We start from the raw sequence: 15060 nt of genomic DNA, 5'->3' as shown, positions 1-15060 counted from the left end.
GACAGGATATTAAGCTTTGTCAGTAGAGGGCGCTAGAGAAACGTTCCCAGAGGAAGAGGCTTACCCTCCTGGTTTGGGGCAAACAACATTAAATGAGATAAAAGATAGATGATAGATAGATGATAGATGATAGATAGATACATAGATAGAAGACAGCTGGACAGATGATTGATGATAGATAACAAATGGATAGATAAGTATATATCTTGAGAAATAGGAATATCTTGAGAAATAGGAATACTTCCTTAAATATGCATATTTATACCTTTCATATGTATATGGAAGGTATATCTAGACCTGAATCCTCAAGTCATCATCTTAATAAGAAAACACTAAAGGAGCACCTGGTGGCTCAGTCGGTTGAGCATCCGACTTTGGCTCAGGTCATGATCTCACAGCTCGTGAGTTCGAGCCCCATGTCAGGCTCTGTGCTGACAGCTCGGAGCCTGGAGCCTGCCTCTGCTTCTATGCCTCCCTCTCTCTCTGCCCCTAACCCACTCACATTCTGTCTCTGTCTCTCTCAAAAATAAATAAACATGAAAAAAATATATTTGTAAGTAAATAAACATTTTTTAAAAAATTAAAAAAAAGAAAAAACATGCCTACTTGCAGAAGGCATGTAATGTGCCTGCATTACCCTAGTAAATCAGGGATAAAAGAAACTCACGTAACAAAAGAATTCAACAAGCTGTCAGGATATAATATCAACACGCAAAAACAAGCAGCTTCATATACACAAATAACCAGTTAAACAAATAACAGAGGAGGAAATCCAGTAGCAACCAAAATAATACAACACTTAGAAATAAACAAGGGGCGCCTGGGTGGCTCACTTAAGCGTCCAACTTCGGCTCAGGTCATGATCTCAGAGTCCATGAGTTCAAGGCCCGCGTCGGGCTCTGTGCGGACAGCTCAGCCTGCTTTGGATTCCGCGTCTCCCTCCCTCTCTGTGCCTCCCCCACTCGCCCTCTGTCTGTCTCTCTCTCTCTCTCAAAAATAAAAACAAACACAAAAATTTTTTTAAAAAAGAAACAAGAAATGTGAAGAATCTCCACTGAGAAAATGATGACACTGCTCCTTAAAAATGCAAAATTAGACGTGAACAAATGGAAATAAGATGCCTTAAGATCACCCAGCTATCAGTCTTCCCTAAGTTAATGCAACAATTCAATGGTATTCCAAAAAAATAACAGCAAATCTTCCTTTTCCTGGAGATAGACAAGATGACCTTGAAGCCCATAGAGAAAGATAAAATGCGATAGCCAGGAAAACACTAAAAAGGAAAATATATGGGGGAGCAGGGGATGGGGAGGGTAGGGGACCAGCTCGAGCAGAGATTACAGCAAACCACACGGATTCTCTAATTAAGTCTGTGGCACTGGTACATAAATACGTGGGCAGCCCAATGACGGAGCTTGGGAAGGCAGGAAATAGACTCCAGGCCCCGGGAAGGCCTTTTTCTTGTAAGGATGGCTGTCATTGGAGTTAGGGTCTAAATCCGGGATGATCTGATCTGAAGATCTTTGCCTTAATTACAGCTGCAAAGACCCTTTTTCTAAATAAGGTCACCCTCACAGGTACCCGGAGTTAGGACTTGGATGTAGCTTTTTGGGAACCACTATTCAACCCAGGACAGGTAACAAATATACAGATTTGCTTTTGATCCAGAAATTCTAGGGATTTAACCATAAGACAGACGTCTCACAATTTTTAAAAATAATCTGCACAAGGTTATTGATGGGAGCATTATTTGTAATTGCAAGATATTGGACACTACTCAAATGCCCAAACATCGGGAGTTGGTTGAACAAACGATAGAGCAAGCGGTAAACAATAAACTATGAAGTTGTAAAAACTAAGAATAATGAGGACTTCTAGGAACTGAGTTGGTGAGGAAGAAAAAGAAATAAGGAAACACGTCCCCGTGTCTGCAAGGGATGGGGGCGGGGCACAGAGAGGAAGGAGTCCGAGAGGATGACCCTTCTCTCCGGGGACCTTCTTACATGATTTAGACTACTGGAATAATGTTAATGTTCTATATATTCAAAAGTAAACTTAAGTGAGCAACACGAGGAAAGCCCTAAAAGCCAATGAAAAGAAAAACAAATGAATTCAGACGTATCGCAAACAGAGAACATAATCACACTGAAGGTGAGAAAAAAGGATTCGCCCAAGGAACTTCCAAACACAGTACTTGGACAATATACCCCCGGTTTGAAGGATAAAAGGAACACACCTCGAAGCCTTCCTTCCACGCTTGTTTTTCAAAGTGGAGCGGGGTATAGCAAATATAACATTACGTGTATGTTTTGTAGGGTTAAGCAAGAAGAAAGGTGCACATATGGAATGGGGGAAGCAGAAAGAATCCTGTGGGCTAGGGTGTGAATTGGACGTATAAACTCATGGTTTCCAGTACGTTTCTAACATCTACGTATACCTGGGACAATTCGAACATCTAACTAAATACACACATGAATACATCTCCATATATAATAGGACCAGTAACGTATGAAAATGCATGGAATAAAACTGAGCCCGTGAATCTATCCTCAGAATGTTAATCAATATGTAAGGAATAGTGGATTTAGACTACCATCCTAAAATAACCGATTCGGGCAAAAACGTTCAATGGATACACATCTGGGGGCAGGAGGAGTTTGGCGAAAAGCAGGATATTTAAATGTGTTTCAAAGTATCTCCTCACAAATCACTTATTGCAGAAGGAGACACGGTAGGTAAATACTGGGAGAAGTGGACATCACCTCAACCAAGTTACAAAAATAAACATGGCCGGGGCGCCTGGGTGGCTCAGTCGCTTAAGCGTCCGACTTTGGCTCAGGTCAGGATCTTGCGGTTCGTGGGTTCGAGCCCCGCGTCGGGCTCTGTGCTGACAACTCAGAGCCTGGAGCCTGCTTCGGATTCTGTGTCTCCCTCTCTGCCCCTCCCCCACTCATGCTCTGTCTCTCTCTCTCTCTCTCTCTCTCTCTCTCTCTCTCTCTCTGTCAAAAATAAATAAATATTAAAAAAAATTTTAATAAAAATAAAAAAATAAACATGGCCAATTAGGGACACACAGACAGCAGGTGCCTCTGGAAGTGATATTCTGAGAAGGACCCAACATTTTTTTTTATATTCCTGCCCCCAAAAATGTATCATCAGAGGCCGATCGAGGGGCTCCATGAGACCAACCCAAATTGGGAACCAGGAAAATAGCCGAACTGAGCCTTTCAAATGTCAACATAATGAAAGGCACGGGGAGAGCTGAGGAACACTGTCCCAGATTCAAGGAGACCGAGACTACACGGCACATAAAGCAGACAGCCCTTGATGGGCTCCCGCACTGAAAATAAAAATGTCACAAAGGACGTTGGGGGGACACCCGATGAAACTGGAGTATGATGGCAGCTTCAGGTACTGTAACAATATTAAATGTTTTGGAGTTGATCATTTTGCTGCCATTTACATTAGACAATATTCTCACTCTCCGGGATACCTAACCATTTCAAATGGTTCAGTATAAGACAGTGGGGGTGGGTCACCTGCAGATATAGATATAAAGAGAGAAGAGAACCATAAAACGTCCGTGGAAAATGTCTAAAACTCAGTGATTCTGGGTGAGGGGTTACAGAAGGGTCGTGTAGCTATTCTTGCAGTAAGTTTGAAATTACTTACAATAATTGTTTAAGTTAAAAACTGAAATAAATAAGTAACGGCCAGCAACGTAACCGAAAAATACAACCAGACAGGGCACCGTCAAGAACAGGTGCGTGCCCACATACGTGGTATGTGTGCGTGTGCAGGGGTGAGGGGTGGAGAGGGGCCAGAATCACGGTGAGCACCTAGAAGTATCCTACTTTTAGGCAGTCTAGCTCCCGACTCCCCCAGCCCAGAGTCCAGCCCTGTGTCCCCGGGTCCTGGGTGCCGAAGGCTGGACCAGAAGCCATCCCCTGGATGGGGAACTTCCAGCCGCCCTGGGGAGAATGTCTGTGAGGTCCTGAGCCTGCATTTCTCCTGAAGCGAGCTCCCTCAAGGTCATTCGGTAACTAGGCAACCATTCCTTCCCAACTCCCACCCCCACCTTTGCACGTAGCCCTTGGACTCCTGGACAGGCTATCAGTCCATCCCTCTGCCCGGGGCCGGGCCATAAATCATGGCGACGGCAGTTCCCATGGCCACGCCAGGCCCTGGGCCAAGGACTTGCCACAGACATCCCATTTACTCTTAGAACAACCTGACCATGAAGCCAGTCCTAGGATTCTCTCCATTCTAAAATGTGCGCCTGTTCGCACAGCTGTTAAGATCCTGTGTTTGACTCCAGCCTGACTGCCAAGTTTGTGTGCTTCGTAACGAAAGCAAGACTCCATTTCCAAGCTGGACCCACCGCTGGGGTTTAGCCAGGACGCCGGGACAGGGTCACCTAGAGCTGACAGGCGTGTGCCGGTCTGGGGAAAGAGGCGTGGGCAGTGGGCTACGAGCCTGCCTTCCTGGCACAGGACAGAGGCTCACGGGCAGGGACGGTGGGAGCTGTTCCAAGCGCCGGGCGGAGAAGGAGGTTGAGGCTCAAACGACAAACGGCACCGAGTGGGGAGGGTTGTCCCCCCGCCCCCGCTGGACCTCAGGGTAGCAGCATCCCCATACAGACTCCAGACACCCGGCTCTGCATGGCACCCGGGGACTGGGAGCTCTGGGAGCACCTACGGATGGCACTTGGGCACCTGCACCCGCTTCCATGGTGGCACAGCAGCTGTGGGGTGCCGGGGCATCTAGCACCAGAGACCCCAAACAACGGGAGACCTCACCGAAGGCAGACGGGGTGGTGAACGGGAGAGGGGCCACGGGGCAGACATCACAGCACAGAGGATGGTTGACAGACTCACGTGACACATCCCTGGGGAGAGACCTGGGACTAGAGCTGCCCAGGAGCAGGTGGGGGTGGGGCTGGTGAAACGTGGGCGGTGCCTGTCCGTGACCTTGACCAGCAAGGACATATTCCACCCCACCCAGCCATGTGCCCTTCCCCCCTCTCCAACCTTGTTCTGGTCCCTCATCAAAAAACTTCTTTTTATCTCCATTCATAACCTAAAATCCATTATTTCCAACTCAGAAAATAAATAAGGGCTTCCAGAATCAGATCACTGAAGCCAGCTTCTGATCGTACTTCTCCCCTGCTCTAGAACCTTCAGTGGCTCCCTGGTGCTCCCTGCCCCCAGATCACTGCACTCCAGGAGGAAAAGGATCTTTCTTCCTCTACTTGCCTGTACCCTAGATCCCGCCTCCAGTGGGGGTCCAGTTCAAATCCTACTGCCCGCACACAGTCAGGGAGGAAGTAGCTTGAGTCCTTCCCGGGCAGAAGGACCATTTTCTTAGTTGACGTGTGTTGCCGCCGCAGGTGGTCTTGCTTCGAGCAACACCTTGCCTTGGGAGACACAGCACTGCCTTTGGAGCCGGAGGTCGAGGTTCAAATCCCGAGCTCTGTGCCCTTGAACGAGGTTACGGACCTTTCTGAGTATCTGTTTCTTGGTGCCCTATAAGAAAACGTTATTTCTCTCCTACTCAAAGGTTCTTTTGATATCGCCAGAGAAAAGGCCCATCTCAAGGAGAGCCTTGTTACTTAGTCTCCCGGGCTGGGGTGACTGCGGGTGCTAACCGAACTCCTAGTTATCCAGAAGTGGCTCCCACCTCGCTGACCACCGGCTTGCAGCGCCGGGCTTCTTGGGGCAACGCCGCGGGCCTTGCCTGAGCCATCAGCTTTGCAGGGCTGGGGACAGAGCGGGTCCCTCTGCAATCTTGTGAGGCGTCACGCAGCCGGGTGAGGCAGGGCAGACGATCTGGAGCAGAAGCAGGACACCAGAAGGCGGATGGGGATGAGGGAAAGAAGCCGGTGGATAAGCGGCGGGACCCTTGCCCCGTGCGCGTGCGCGTCGCAAGGACTGGGGACGCCTTTCCTACATGGTGCTACCCCCTTCCCTGAGCCCTGCTCGTGATCTGATCCACGCACGACCACTCACTGCAGCCTCTCACTGCGTTCCTGAAGCCTGGTTATGCCAATAACCGGTCTGCCTTGTTTTTCAGACATTTAGCCCCTTGGGTGCCAGGAAGAGGTTCCTTTACAAGCCCCCTTGATCTGGCCCTGCGGGGGGACCTCTTGCCTGAGGGAGCTCAGGAAAGGTGCTACTGTCTCCTCTGAATTTACTCATCACCAGGGGACCAGGTCAGCTCTGGCTCCAGTGCTGGCAGGAAAGGCCTCGGGGTCTGGGGGGGGGGGGGGCTGCATTTCCTCCTCTGGAAAGTCCGAATCCTGGGGCTGCATGACCTCTTGACGTTTATTCTGGATCTAACGTCGTCATGCAAGGACTAGCGTGTGTCAGAGTTTCCTACCAGGCATCGAGCTCTTCATCGGCACCCCCTGTGTAATCCTTACCGCGGGGAGCCCGTTTTATAGATCGGAAAACTGAGGCCGAGTGAGGTTGGGGAGCTCGGCGGTCCACAGCTGGGAAGGAAGCCAAGCTAGAGTGGTAGGCACTGAGTTTGGCCCGCTGGGGGCAGCGCAGGACTCCTGTCCTTGCCGGCGACACAGAGCTTCTGAGCCGCACTTCCTGGGGGCCGGAGCTCCCTGTTTCCACCTCCTTGCTGGTTCTGGGTGCTGCTGAGATAGTCACAGGCCAGAGGGCCATTTGGGCCATTTTACTGGGCGGTGGGTCGGGGTGGGGGAAGCAAGCCTGGAGCAGCTGAGTTGCATTCCCCAGTGAATATAGTAGGGGGGCCCTCACGCTCTTTCCAGTACACCCCGCTGCCTTCCCTTCTAAAGAAAGATCCATCCTGAAATCCTGGCAGGCGTTGTAAGAGCCTCACGGGTGGTCAAGTGCAACACAATGACTTCCACCCTGCGTCCGAAGCCCTCCGTGGACACCCTGCTCCAAGTCCGCTGGTTTCTCTCAGACATTTGGCGAAGCTGAACTCCCCACCCCCCCTGACCCCCAGTCTGCAGGACTTAGCCCCTTCCTCTGCTGCTGCAAGACAAGGCAGATGGGAAGGTCAAGGCTGGCTCCTGCGCTAAGCCCAGAAGCCCATCTGCCCCCCTCACTTTGACCTCATCGGGCAGTACTCCTCCACAGAGCAGATACCGCCTCAAGGGAATGCTGTGGAATCTTGTCAGGGCGCTTGGGTTTTCACAAAGATTTGAGCAAGTGCTATTGGCATTTAGTGCACGAGGGTCAGAGACGCCAGACCTACTGGACCACGCAGGACCGTCCCTCGCAATGAAGTGACCCAGGTCCCACATGACAGATGTCCCACTCACTGCCAGTCCCCACGGGTGAATGATGCTCACAGTTCCGGGATGTTTGGTTTCGTATAAAAACGCCAGTTTCCCCCACGGCTTTCATTCCCACTGGATTTTCCGTGAAGACAACCACCGCGTAAATCAGAGGAAGGTTTAGATTTTGTGATTTGGAACTTGACCAAGTCTGACTCACACTGCAGAAAACCTTACGGGGGGGACCGGTGGGGCAGGTCTTAATCATCTCTGCCCCCGCCTCCCACGTGGTGCCCAGCCCTGGGAGGGGGATCCAGATGGCCTCCGTGGGACCCACCATCGCCTTCCTTCACGGGAGGTGCTCAGCCCCTGGAGCAGCTCCATCCCACAAGGTGCTGGAACCTACTAGAGGGCCACCTTAGGTGGAGAAGAAGACGCTCACGTGGGGGGGGGGGGGTTCTGGTCACACCCTGGGTTGGAGAAGGAGCTGGGGAACGTGGGAAGCCTGTCTCTGTGTCTTTGCACTTCCAGAAACACCACCACCTCCGAGCAGGATGTTAATCAGCAACAGTCCACTGGGGGACGTGCTTTGGAATAGCAAACATCTGCTGCAAACCTTAACCTTTTGCGTCTCTTCTCTGAATGAAGGGCCGCCTTAGGCACCATGGGGCCACTCACTGGTAAGAGCCAGTGGATCAAAGGCCTTCAAAGGTCCAGCCGGTGAGGTATGGGGGAGAGATGTTCTCGTTGGCTCTGGGGGGGCTCCACGGGGAGGGGGTGGGTGTCGGGCAGTGCTGAGCCCTCCCCGCTAGACTGAAAAGGGCAGGGGCGGGTCAGAGGCATGTTACAGACCCAGGGGCCTTCCTTTGCGGGACGGTGACCAGAAGAAGAGGCTCTCAAGGCTTGAGATTTCATGCCCACGACACTCACTGGGCAAACCCCCCTCGAGTCCCTGGCTTTCTTCCCAGGGACCCTGCTGCCCAGGGAGCTAGCCCGCCCCTTCCAGGGCTGGGGGCGGGGGTGCTACTCCAGGCACATCCTGGGCTGAGAAGTGACAGATGAGTGCTTGATTTCTTACCTCTCAGATTCTTGTCTTGGTGACCACCTCACCCTTGAAGGTCGCCTGCCTGCCGCCCCCGTGGACACGTGGCCCGGAAACACGAAAACCAGGGACCGCTCTGCCCTCGCCCTACAGGCGCTCAGCCTTCCCGTCCTTACAAGTGCTCACAACCCCATGGTCCAGGGCCCGTGTCCCCCGCGGGTGGCGGGCTCCCGGAGACCAAGGGCTCGTTCGTCCTGTTGTCCGCTCTGACCCCCGGCACTTACTTAAGGTCGTCCTATGTGCCGGGTGCTGTGATGCGTGCACGGGCCAGCCCTCAGGGTGCAGTCTAGTGAAGGGAGGCAAGCAATATGTACATTGTAATAGCGCAGGGAAGGAGAGGGAGGGCAGGAGCCATCACGGCAGAGCTCACGAAGGCGGGAGCCATAAGCAAACCCCGGAAGATGAAGCGTGACCCTGGATCTCTTCGGGGAGAGAAGGGTCACAGGCAGAAGTGAAAGTTCTGGGGGAGGAGGGTGCTTGGTGGGTTCGAGGACCCGCAGGGCAGCCAGGGGGGCTACAGCGGCGGGAGAGGTCAGGGATGAACCAGGGGCCCAGTCGTCCAGGAGCTACGTCACAGGCCCCGGAAGAGTCTCGGGCCTTCCTGAGGAAGATGGGAAGCCACCGGAGGGGTCGAAGCAGAGGAGCAACGCGGTGTGACTTGTGTGCAAGGGTCACGCAAGCTGCTGCGCTGAGAAAAGACTCGGGGCGGGGGTGGGTGGCGGTGAGGGAGGAAGCAAGAGCGGTCAGGAGGTCACTGTGACACTTGGGCACGTGGGTGGAGCAGGGGCACGAGGAGCAGTTAGATCCTGGGACCGGCAGGAAGCTACAGGTGACGGGGTGTGCCATGCAGCGGATGCGGGCGGGGGACAGCGAGAGGGAGGCAGACATGACGGCCAAGTTTTGGGCCTTAGCAACGGGAAGGCTGGATTTGCCGTTTCCCGAAATGGAGAGACCGTGGGAGGGACAGGTCTGGGCACACGTTCATAGGTTCAGTGTGAAACGTGTGGATCCGAACTTCTCTGCATCAGGGCGCCCGGGGGGCTCCGTCGGTTGAGCGCCCGACTTCGACTCAGGTCATGATCTCGCGGTTCGTGGGTTCGAGTCCCGTGTCAGGCTCTGTGCTGACAGCTCGGGGCCCGGAGCCTGCTTCGGATTCTGTGTCTCCCTCTCTCTCTCTGCCCCTCCCCGGCTCGCTCTCATCTCTCAAAAATACATAAGCATTACAAAAACAATGTTTTGAAGAAAGATCTGTAGATGCCCAGGGGCAGCTGGGGCGAGAGCTGAGGGCCAGGTCCAGGCTGGAGAGGCACTTTTGGGAGTCACCAGCACATAAACTCAATGAGAACGGGGACCCTGGACGGGGTGACCCAGGGAGGGGCCGGGCGCCCAGAGGAGAGTCGGGAGCACAGGGAAGCCCCCCCCCCCACCCCCCGCCATGTTTGCGGAATAAGCTGACCTGCCCACTGGGGCACAAGGCAGGGGGGATTCCAGAGCGGTGCCTTCTGTGTCCGGTCAGGCCTCGGCCTAGCAGGGTCTCGCCTTCCTTCATTCCTGTCTTCCCTCCTTAGCGCTCAGCACAGGCCCTCGCGCGCAATAAGCCAACAAACATTTGAACACACCGAGGTAGAACTCAATCTTCGAGGCAGGTCACGTCCTCAGCTACATTCCTGTCTGACAGCCCAGCCCACCTCCCACGCCCGAGAGAGAACGAAGGGGATGAAGAGAACACAAGGAGATGAATACCGGCTAAGCCCCTACTAAGCATCAGACGCGGTTCGGAGGACGTAACATAATTTCATTCAATCCTCTGAACAGCCCGGTGAGAGGGGTGTGGGTGTCTTGGGCTGTATTTCACAGATTAAGAGCTTGGGACCCTAAGACTAATTTGGTATCAATTCGTATGTTCACGCATTTCCTCTCTGAGCCACGGAACTCATTTTCGCCAAACAAAACATTCGGAAAGGAAAACGCCGATACATAAAGGAGGGAGAATCGGAGATTCTCTGGCTAAAGGTGGGTAGCAGGGGTTGAAGTTTCCTTCACGGCCCTCCTACGGTCCATCCCGACTCCTAAGACTCTTCTGGAATCTGGGGCCTGCAGAATCCAGACATCGCACACAGCCACCATCCTGGAGTCTGCAGGATGGCTGGGAGCAGCTACTCGGTTGGTCTGAGCTGTCTCTGCAACACGGAAGTGGACGCAAAGCGTGTCATTCTCTGCTGAAGCCAGTGGGCGTCACCGGCGGGGAAATAAAGCAGGAGCGGGCTGGCTGAGGCTGAAGCGATCTGCATTTGCTAAGTCCCATCTCTTCTCTAGGCTGGACGGTTACAACAGAATGGAATGAGCCACGTGTACAGTCAACCGAGAGACACTCAGGGATGGAAACAATCTTGGAGGAAGGAAGAGAGAAATCGTGACCTTTTTAGTGTTCAGAGTCTCTGGCTTTCGTCTACATTTTGCCATGCTACGTACTCGTACCACAGAAACATGGAAGTTTTCTTCCCAAAGTTCCAGCTAGATCAGAAGTAGGAGATGGGGCGCCTGGATGGCTCAGTCGGTTGGGCGACCGACTTCGACTCAGGTCACCATCTCGTGGTTCGTGGGTTCGAGCCCTGCGACGGGCTCTGTGCTGACAGCTCAGAGCCTGGAGCCTGTTTCAGATTCTGTGTCTCCTGTCTCTGCCCATCCCCCACTTGTGCTCTGTCTCTCTCTGTCTCTGAATGAATGAATGAATGAATGAATGTATCTTGGGCGCCTGGGTGGCTCAGTCGGTTGAGCGTCCGACTTCTACTCAAGTCATGATCTCATGGTTGGTGAGTTGGAGACCCGCCTCAGGCTATGTGCTGACAGCTCAGAGCCTGGGGCCTGCTTCAGATTCTGTGTCTCCCTCTTTCTCTGCCCCTCCTCCGCTCGTGCTCGGTCTCTCTTTCTCTCTCAAAAATAAACATTAAAAAATAAATAAAAAGTAGGAGATGTATGAACTGCTTGAGCAGATGGTAATTGGAAGAATCTTCCAACTCCAGGCTGACCTATGTGACCTCTCCGTTGCTTCCAGAAACTGGAAAGTATCCAAGGTAAGTCAAGATGCTTCATTAGGGCCCAGTCCCTAAGTATGAAAGGTGATCAAAACCAACAAATATTTTTGCACACTGTTTAACATCGATTAAATGCCACGCTGCAGGAGAAAATTAGATTTAAAATTACACAAAACTCGAAACAGCATTCAAGTTGGATATTTTGGTCATTTTGAGCTACTTTATTAAAACATTTAACTAATTTAATTTCTCTTATGTGGATTTCCCCCTCTTCACACTCCCAACGCTCAAGATTTCCCCCTGAAATGGAAACTGGGTCACAGACTCATTAAAATTGCATGGAGTGACACCACTTTCAAGATGAAAGAATCCCCCAGAGGTCACCTGGCCCAATTTCCCACCCCTTGGGGAAGTGCCCTCTAGAATATCCCTACAAAATAGCTGTCTGGTTTTCATTCTTTCGATGCTTCCAATGACAGAGAACTCACTAATTCTTTGAAAAGCAGCTCAATCCACAAATGGCTAACATTGTTTTTGTTATACCCCCCCCCCCCCATAACTCCTCCCTAAGTAACTCATGCTCTTTGGCCTCAGTTCTGACTCTGAAGCTACTACGAGCAGGGTTAGTCCTCTTCCACACGGAAGCCCTTCTGGTTTGGAGGGGGGGGCTGTTGTTCAGAGGGGTTTCGTGCATCACGGGTAACCGGTTAGCATTCCTGGCCGGTGTCACTAATGCCAGCAGTAACCCCCGCTTGTTATCGCAACCAGGAAAACGTTCTGCCATCTCCAAACGGCAGCTACATCCCACTACGGTCCTTCTCAGGTCTGGAGTCTGATTCGTACTCTCCCATACAACTGCAGTTTCCAATTCTGTGGGAGATTTTAAAAGGCACCTGGGCGGCTCAGTAGGTTAAGCATCCAACTCTTGATTTCCGCTCAGGTCATGGTGTCACGGTTTGTGAGATCGAGACCTGTGACGGCCAGAGATCGAGACCCGAGTCAGGCTCTGTGCTGACAGCGCGGGAGCTGCTGGGAATTCTCTCTTTCCTTCTCTTTCTGCCTCCTCCCCCCACCCCACTTGTGCTTTCTCTCCCCCACCCCCACCCCCGTCTCTCTCAAAAATAAACTTTTTTTTTTTAAAGAAAAAGGTAACCACTTAAGCAGGACCCAGTAGGCTAACCATGGCCTGCAATCAGGCATTACCGTCTCAGGGAAAATAAGACAAATAAACACGACCACCCTGCAGACTAGCACCTCAAAGAACTTCTGCTGTAAACACATTTAAAAATGAAGACGTGTGCTGTTTTACAGTTTAAATCGCAAGCCATTAAATATTCTCCTCCTGTTTACTCTGGAAAGTAAATTTTCACTCCAAGAAATTAGAGAATCTCTAGGTTAACCACAGATGTCTTCACTATCTACCCTTATAGAAGTTACGTAGGTACATCATTTCCATCACAGGAGGTTTCTGGACAAAAGGGCCTCCCAAACATGACAGGCAGAGGGAGTCCGGGCAACCGGAGGGACCCCAGAGACCGCCTCGGAGCTGCACCAGGTGCCGGGAAGCTTCTACAGAAGAGTAACCACGCCCCTGCCCCCGCTTTGCCTGCCAAAAGGAAGGTCAAAGTATCCCGCGGTCCCAGGCAGCTTGAAAACCTTCTTGAGGGGAGGTATCAGCCGCTCAAGAGTCAGCAGCACAAAGTACATGCTCTCCAACTATTTGTGTATTTGATGCATGTGTGCATGAACTGGCTGGGCAGAGTCCCCTGGGTGCACACCCACAATGTACCTCACTTTGGGGTCCCTGGGGTCTCCCGGTATTGTTTCGGGCTTCTAGGCCAATCCCTGGTACCGCTTCAGACCGTTCCTCTTGGCACAGATGAGCCCTGTACCATTAAACCCCGTGGGTGGGACCGTAGCAAAAAATGTCAAGGGGCTCAACCAGCTCCTTCCCCTCCACTGCCACACAAATGGTCTCCCACATCATTTGCTTTTCCAGGTTTTACAAAGAGCTGGGATTGAAGTTGATGAAAAAGGAGCTGAGGCAGTGATGGAAACCCTGTTAGAAACGACTGCTGATTCCATGCCTCCCCATCATCCGAATAGACCAGCCACGTCATTCATGATCTATGAAGAAACCTCTGGAATGCTTCTATTTCGGGGCAGGGTGGTGAACCCAGCTCTCCTACGATTTCAGACACGTGTGAGTACATGGTGCTCCAGGAGACGCCGGACCCGAGGTAGCTGAACCCACATGGGTTATTGGCACCTGGCGGCAGAAGAGAGTGTCCCCCTCGTCCTCTGCTGGTCTGAGCCATCCTCAGATAAATCCGACTATTAAATTCACTGATTTTAAGGAGATGTCTGGACAGTCCGTCTGGTATTTTAAGCCTGTTTCTCAGAGCCTTTGTTATGGACTCAAGACGGGTTTGGTAGAGTATCTTTACCTTTCATTGTGACTCACGTATCAGGAGTTTGAAAAATGGTACATCGGAACACTATTTCAAGACGAAGCCTTTGGGAGGAAGACACATTTTCCATGAGTCATGTGCTTCGCTCCCTTTACTTCCCTCTCGAGCCGCGTTTTAATCTGTCATAGAATCATTTCTTGGTGACTAAAATGAGAACAAAACAGCTGCAGTCAGTCCTGACCACAGCACTGGCCTCAGCGCGGCCCTGGCTACTCCATGGTGCATCAGATCATTTGACAGAGGCATTCAGTGAGACACAGATCGAGTTCAATACCTTCATTTCACGTAGGGAAGAAATGCGGAACAGAGACACGGGCATGGGCCATGATGACATTCACAAGCCCCAGGCACTTTTGCCTTCGTGGCAAAAATCTCATCTCCAAGGGGCGCCTGGGTGGCTTAGTCGGTTAAGCATCCGACTCTTGGTTTGGGCTCAGGTCATGATCTCACAGCTTGTGGATTCGAGCCCCGGGTGGAGCTCTGCACTGAAAGCATAGAACCTGCATGGAATTCTCTAGCACCTGCATGGAATTCTCTCTCTCCCTCTCCCTGCCTCCCACCCCTGCTCACGTGCTCACGCTCTCTCTCGCAAAATAGATAATAAACATTAAAAAAAAGTCTCATCTCCAAGAAAGGAAAGCCCTTGCCCAAGGTCACCCACGTGGTGGGGCACGGCAGCCAGAGCCCTGTCTATGTTGACCCCTAACCCCCTGGCTCATTTCATTCTTTCTGCTTTCTGCCTAAATCATCGATCTGAGTATTCAACTAAACAGGCAGCATGCATTCATTCCCCGTCGGGACCCATTTTGCTTAAACAGAACATAAGCATGGGCTTTGTCACAAAGTTAAAACGAAAATAGCAAATACTGCCCCTCCCCCCCCCCCATTTTCTCAGTCATTTTCTGTTGCAGAGACAAGATATTTTAGGAGCAAATTCAGAGAACCATGGATAGACCTAGCGAATCTGGAATATTCAATGTGTCGACTAAATGCCTAATTGGATTTCCATCTGTTTGCTACCCAGTGTTGAAATATACCTAAAATTAATTTATTGTTTAGTCCTCCATATTATTAGTCCATAAATATAAATCAGAGTAACGTGAATTGTACTTAAGGTAATACTATCAAGCAGCAGTCTAAAGACAGACTTTTCGTCATTCTAAAATCTGCAGGTTACTTCATTCCTACATTCTTTCC

General features: G+C 51.5%; 2 protein-coding genes across 4 annotated transcripts in view; one reads left to right on the top strand and one right to left on the bottom strand.

Moving 5' to 3' along the window:
* Positions 1 to 10188: 10188 nt before the first annotated feature.
* The window catches only part of PPP4R4 (protein phosphatase 4 regulatory subunit 4), a 109327-nt gene continuing 104455 nt past the window's right edge, over positions 10189 to 15060 (bottom strand). For all 3 annotated transcript variants that reach the window (XM_053224889.1, XM_053224890.1, XM_053224891.1), the window contains one exon: positions 10189 to 10746. In XM_053224889.1, coding sequence (XP_053080864.1) covers positions 10683 to 10746 — 64 coding nt within the window. In that variant the 3' untranslated portion in view covers positions 10189 to 10682. The remainder of the gene's footprint in view (positions 10747 to 15060) is intronic.
* On the top strand, positions 11330 to 13717 carry LOC106977445 (protein Z-dependent protease inhibitor-like). The gene is made up of 3 exons (XM_053223426.1): positions 11330 to 11431; positions 13230 to 13280; positions 13392 to 13717. Exons 1-3 carry the CDS (start codon positions 11330 to 11332, stop codon positions 13638 to 13640), a joined length of 402 nt encoding a protein of 133 aa, XP_053079401.1. The 3' UTR covers positions 13641 to 13717.

Source organism: Acinonyx jubatus, chromosome B3, assembly GCF_027475565.1.
Source record: "Acinonyx jubatus isolate Ajub_Pintada_27869175 chromosome B3, VMU_Ajub_asm_v1.0, whole genome shotgun sequence".
Classification (NCBI taxonomy): Eukaryota; Metazoa; Chordata; class Mammalia; order Carnivora; family Felidae; genus Acinonyx; species Acinonyx jubatus.
Note: the sequence above shows the minus strand (reverse complement) of the source record. Positions and strands in the feature narration are given on the sequence as shown.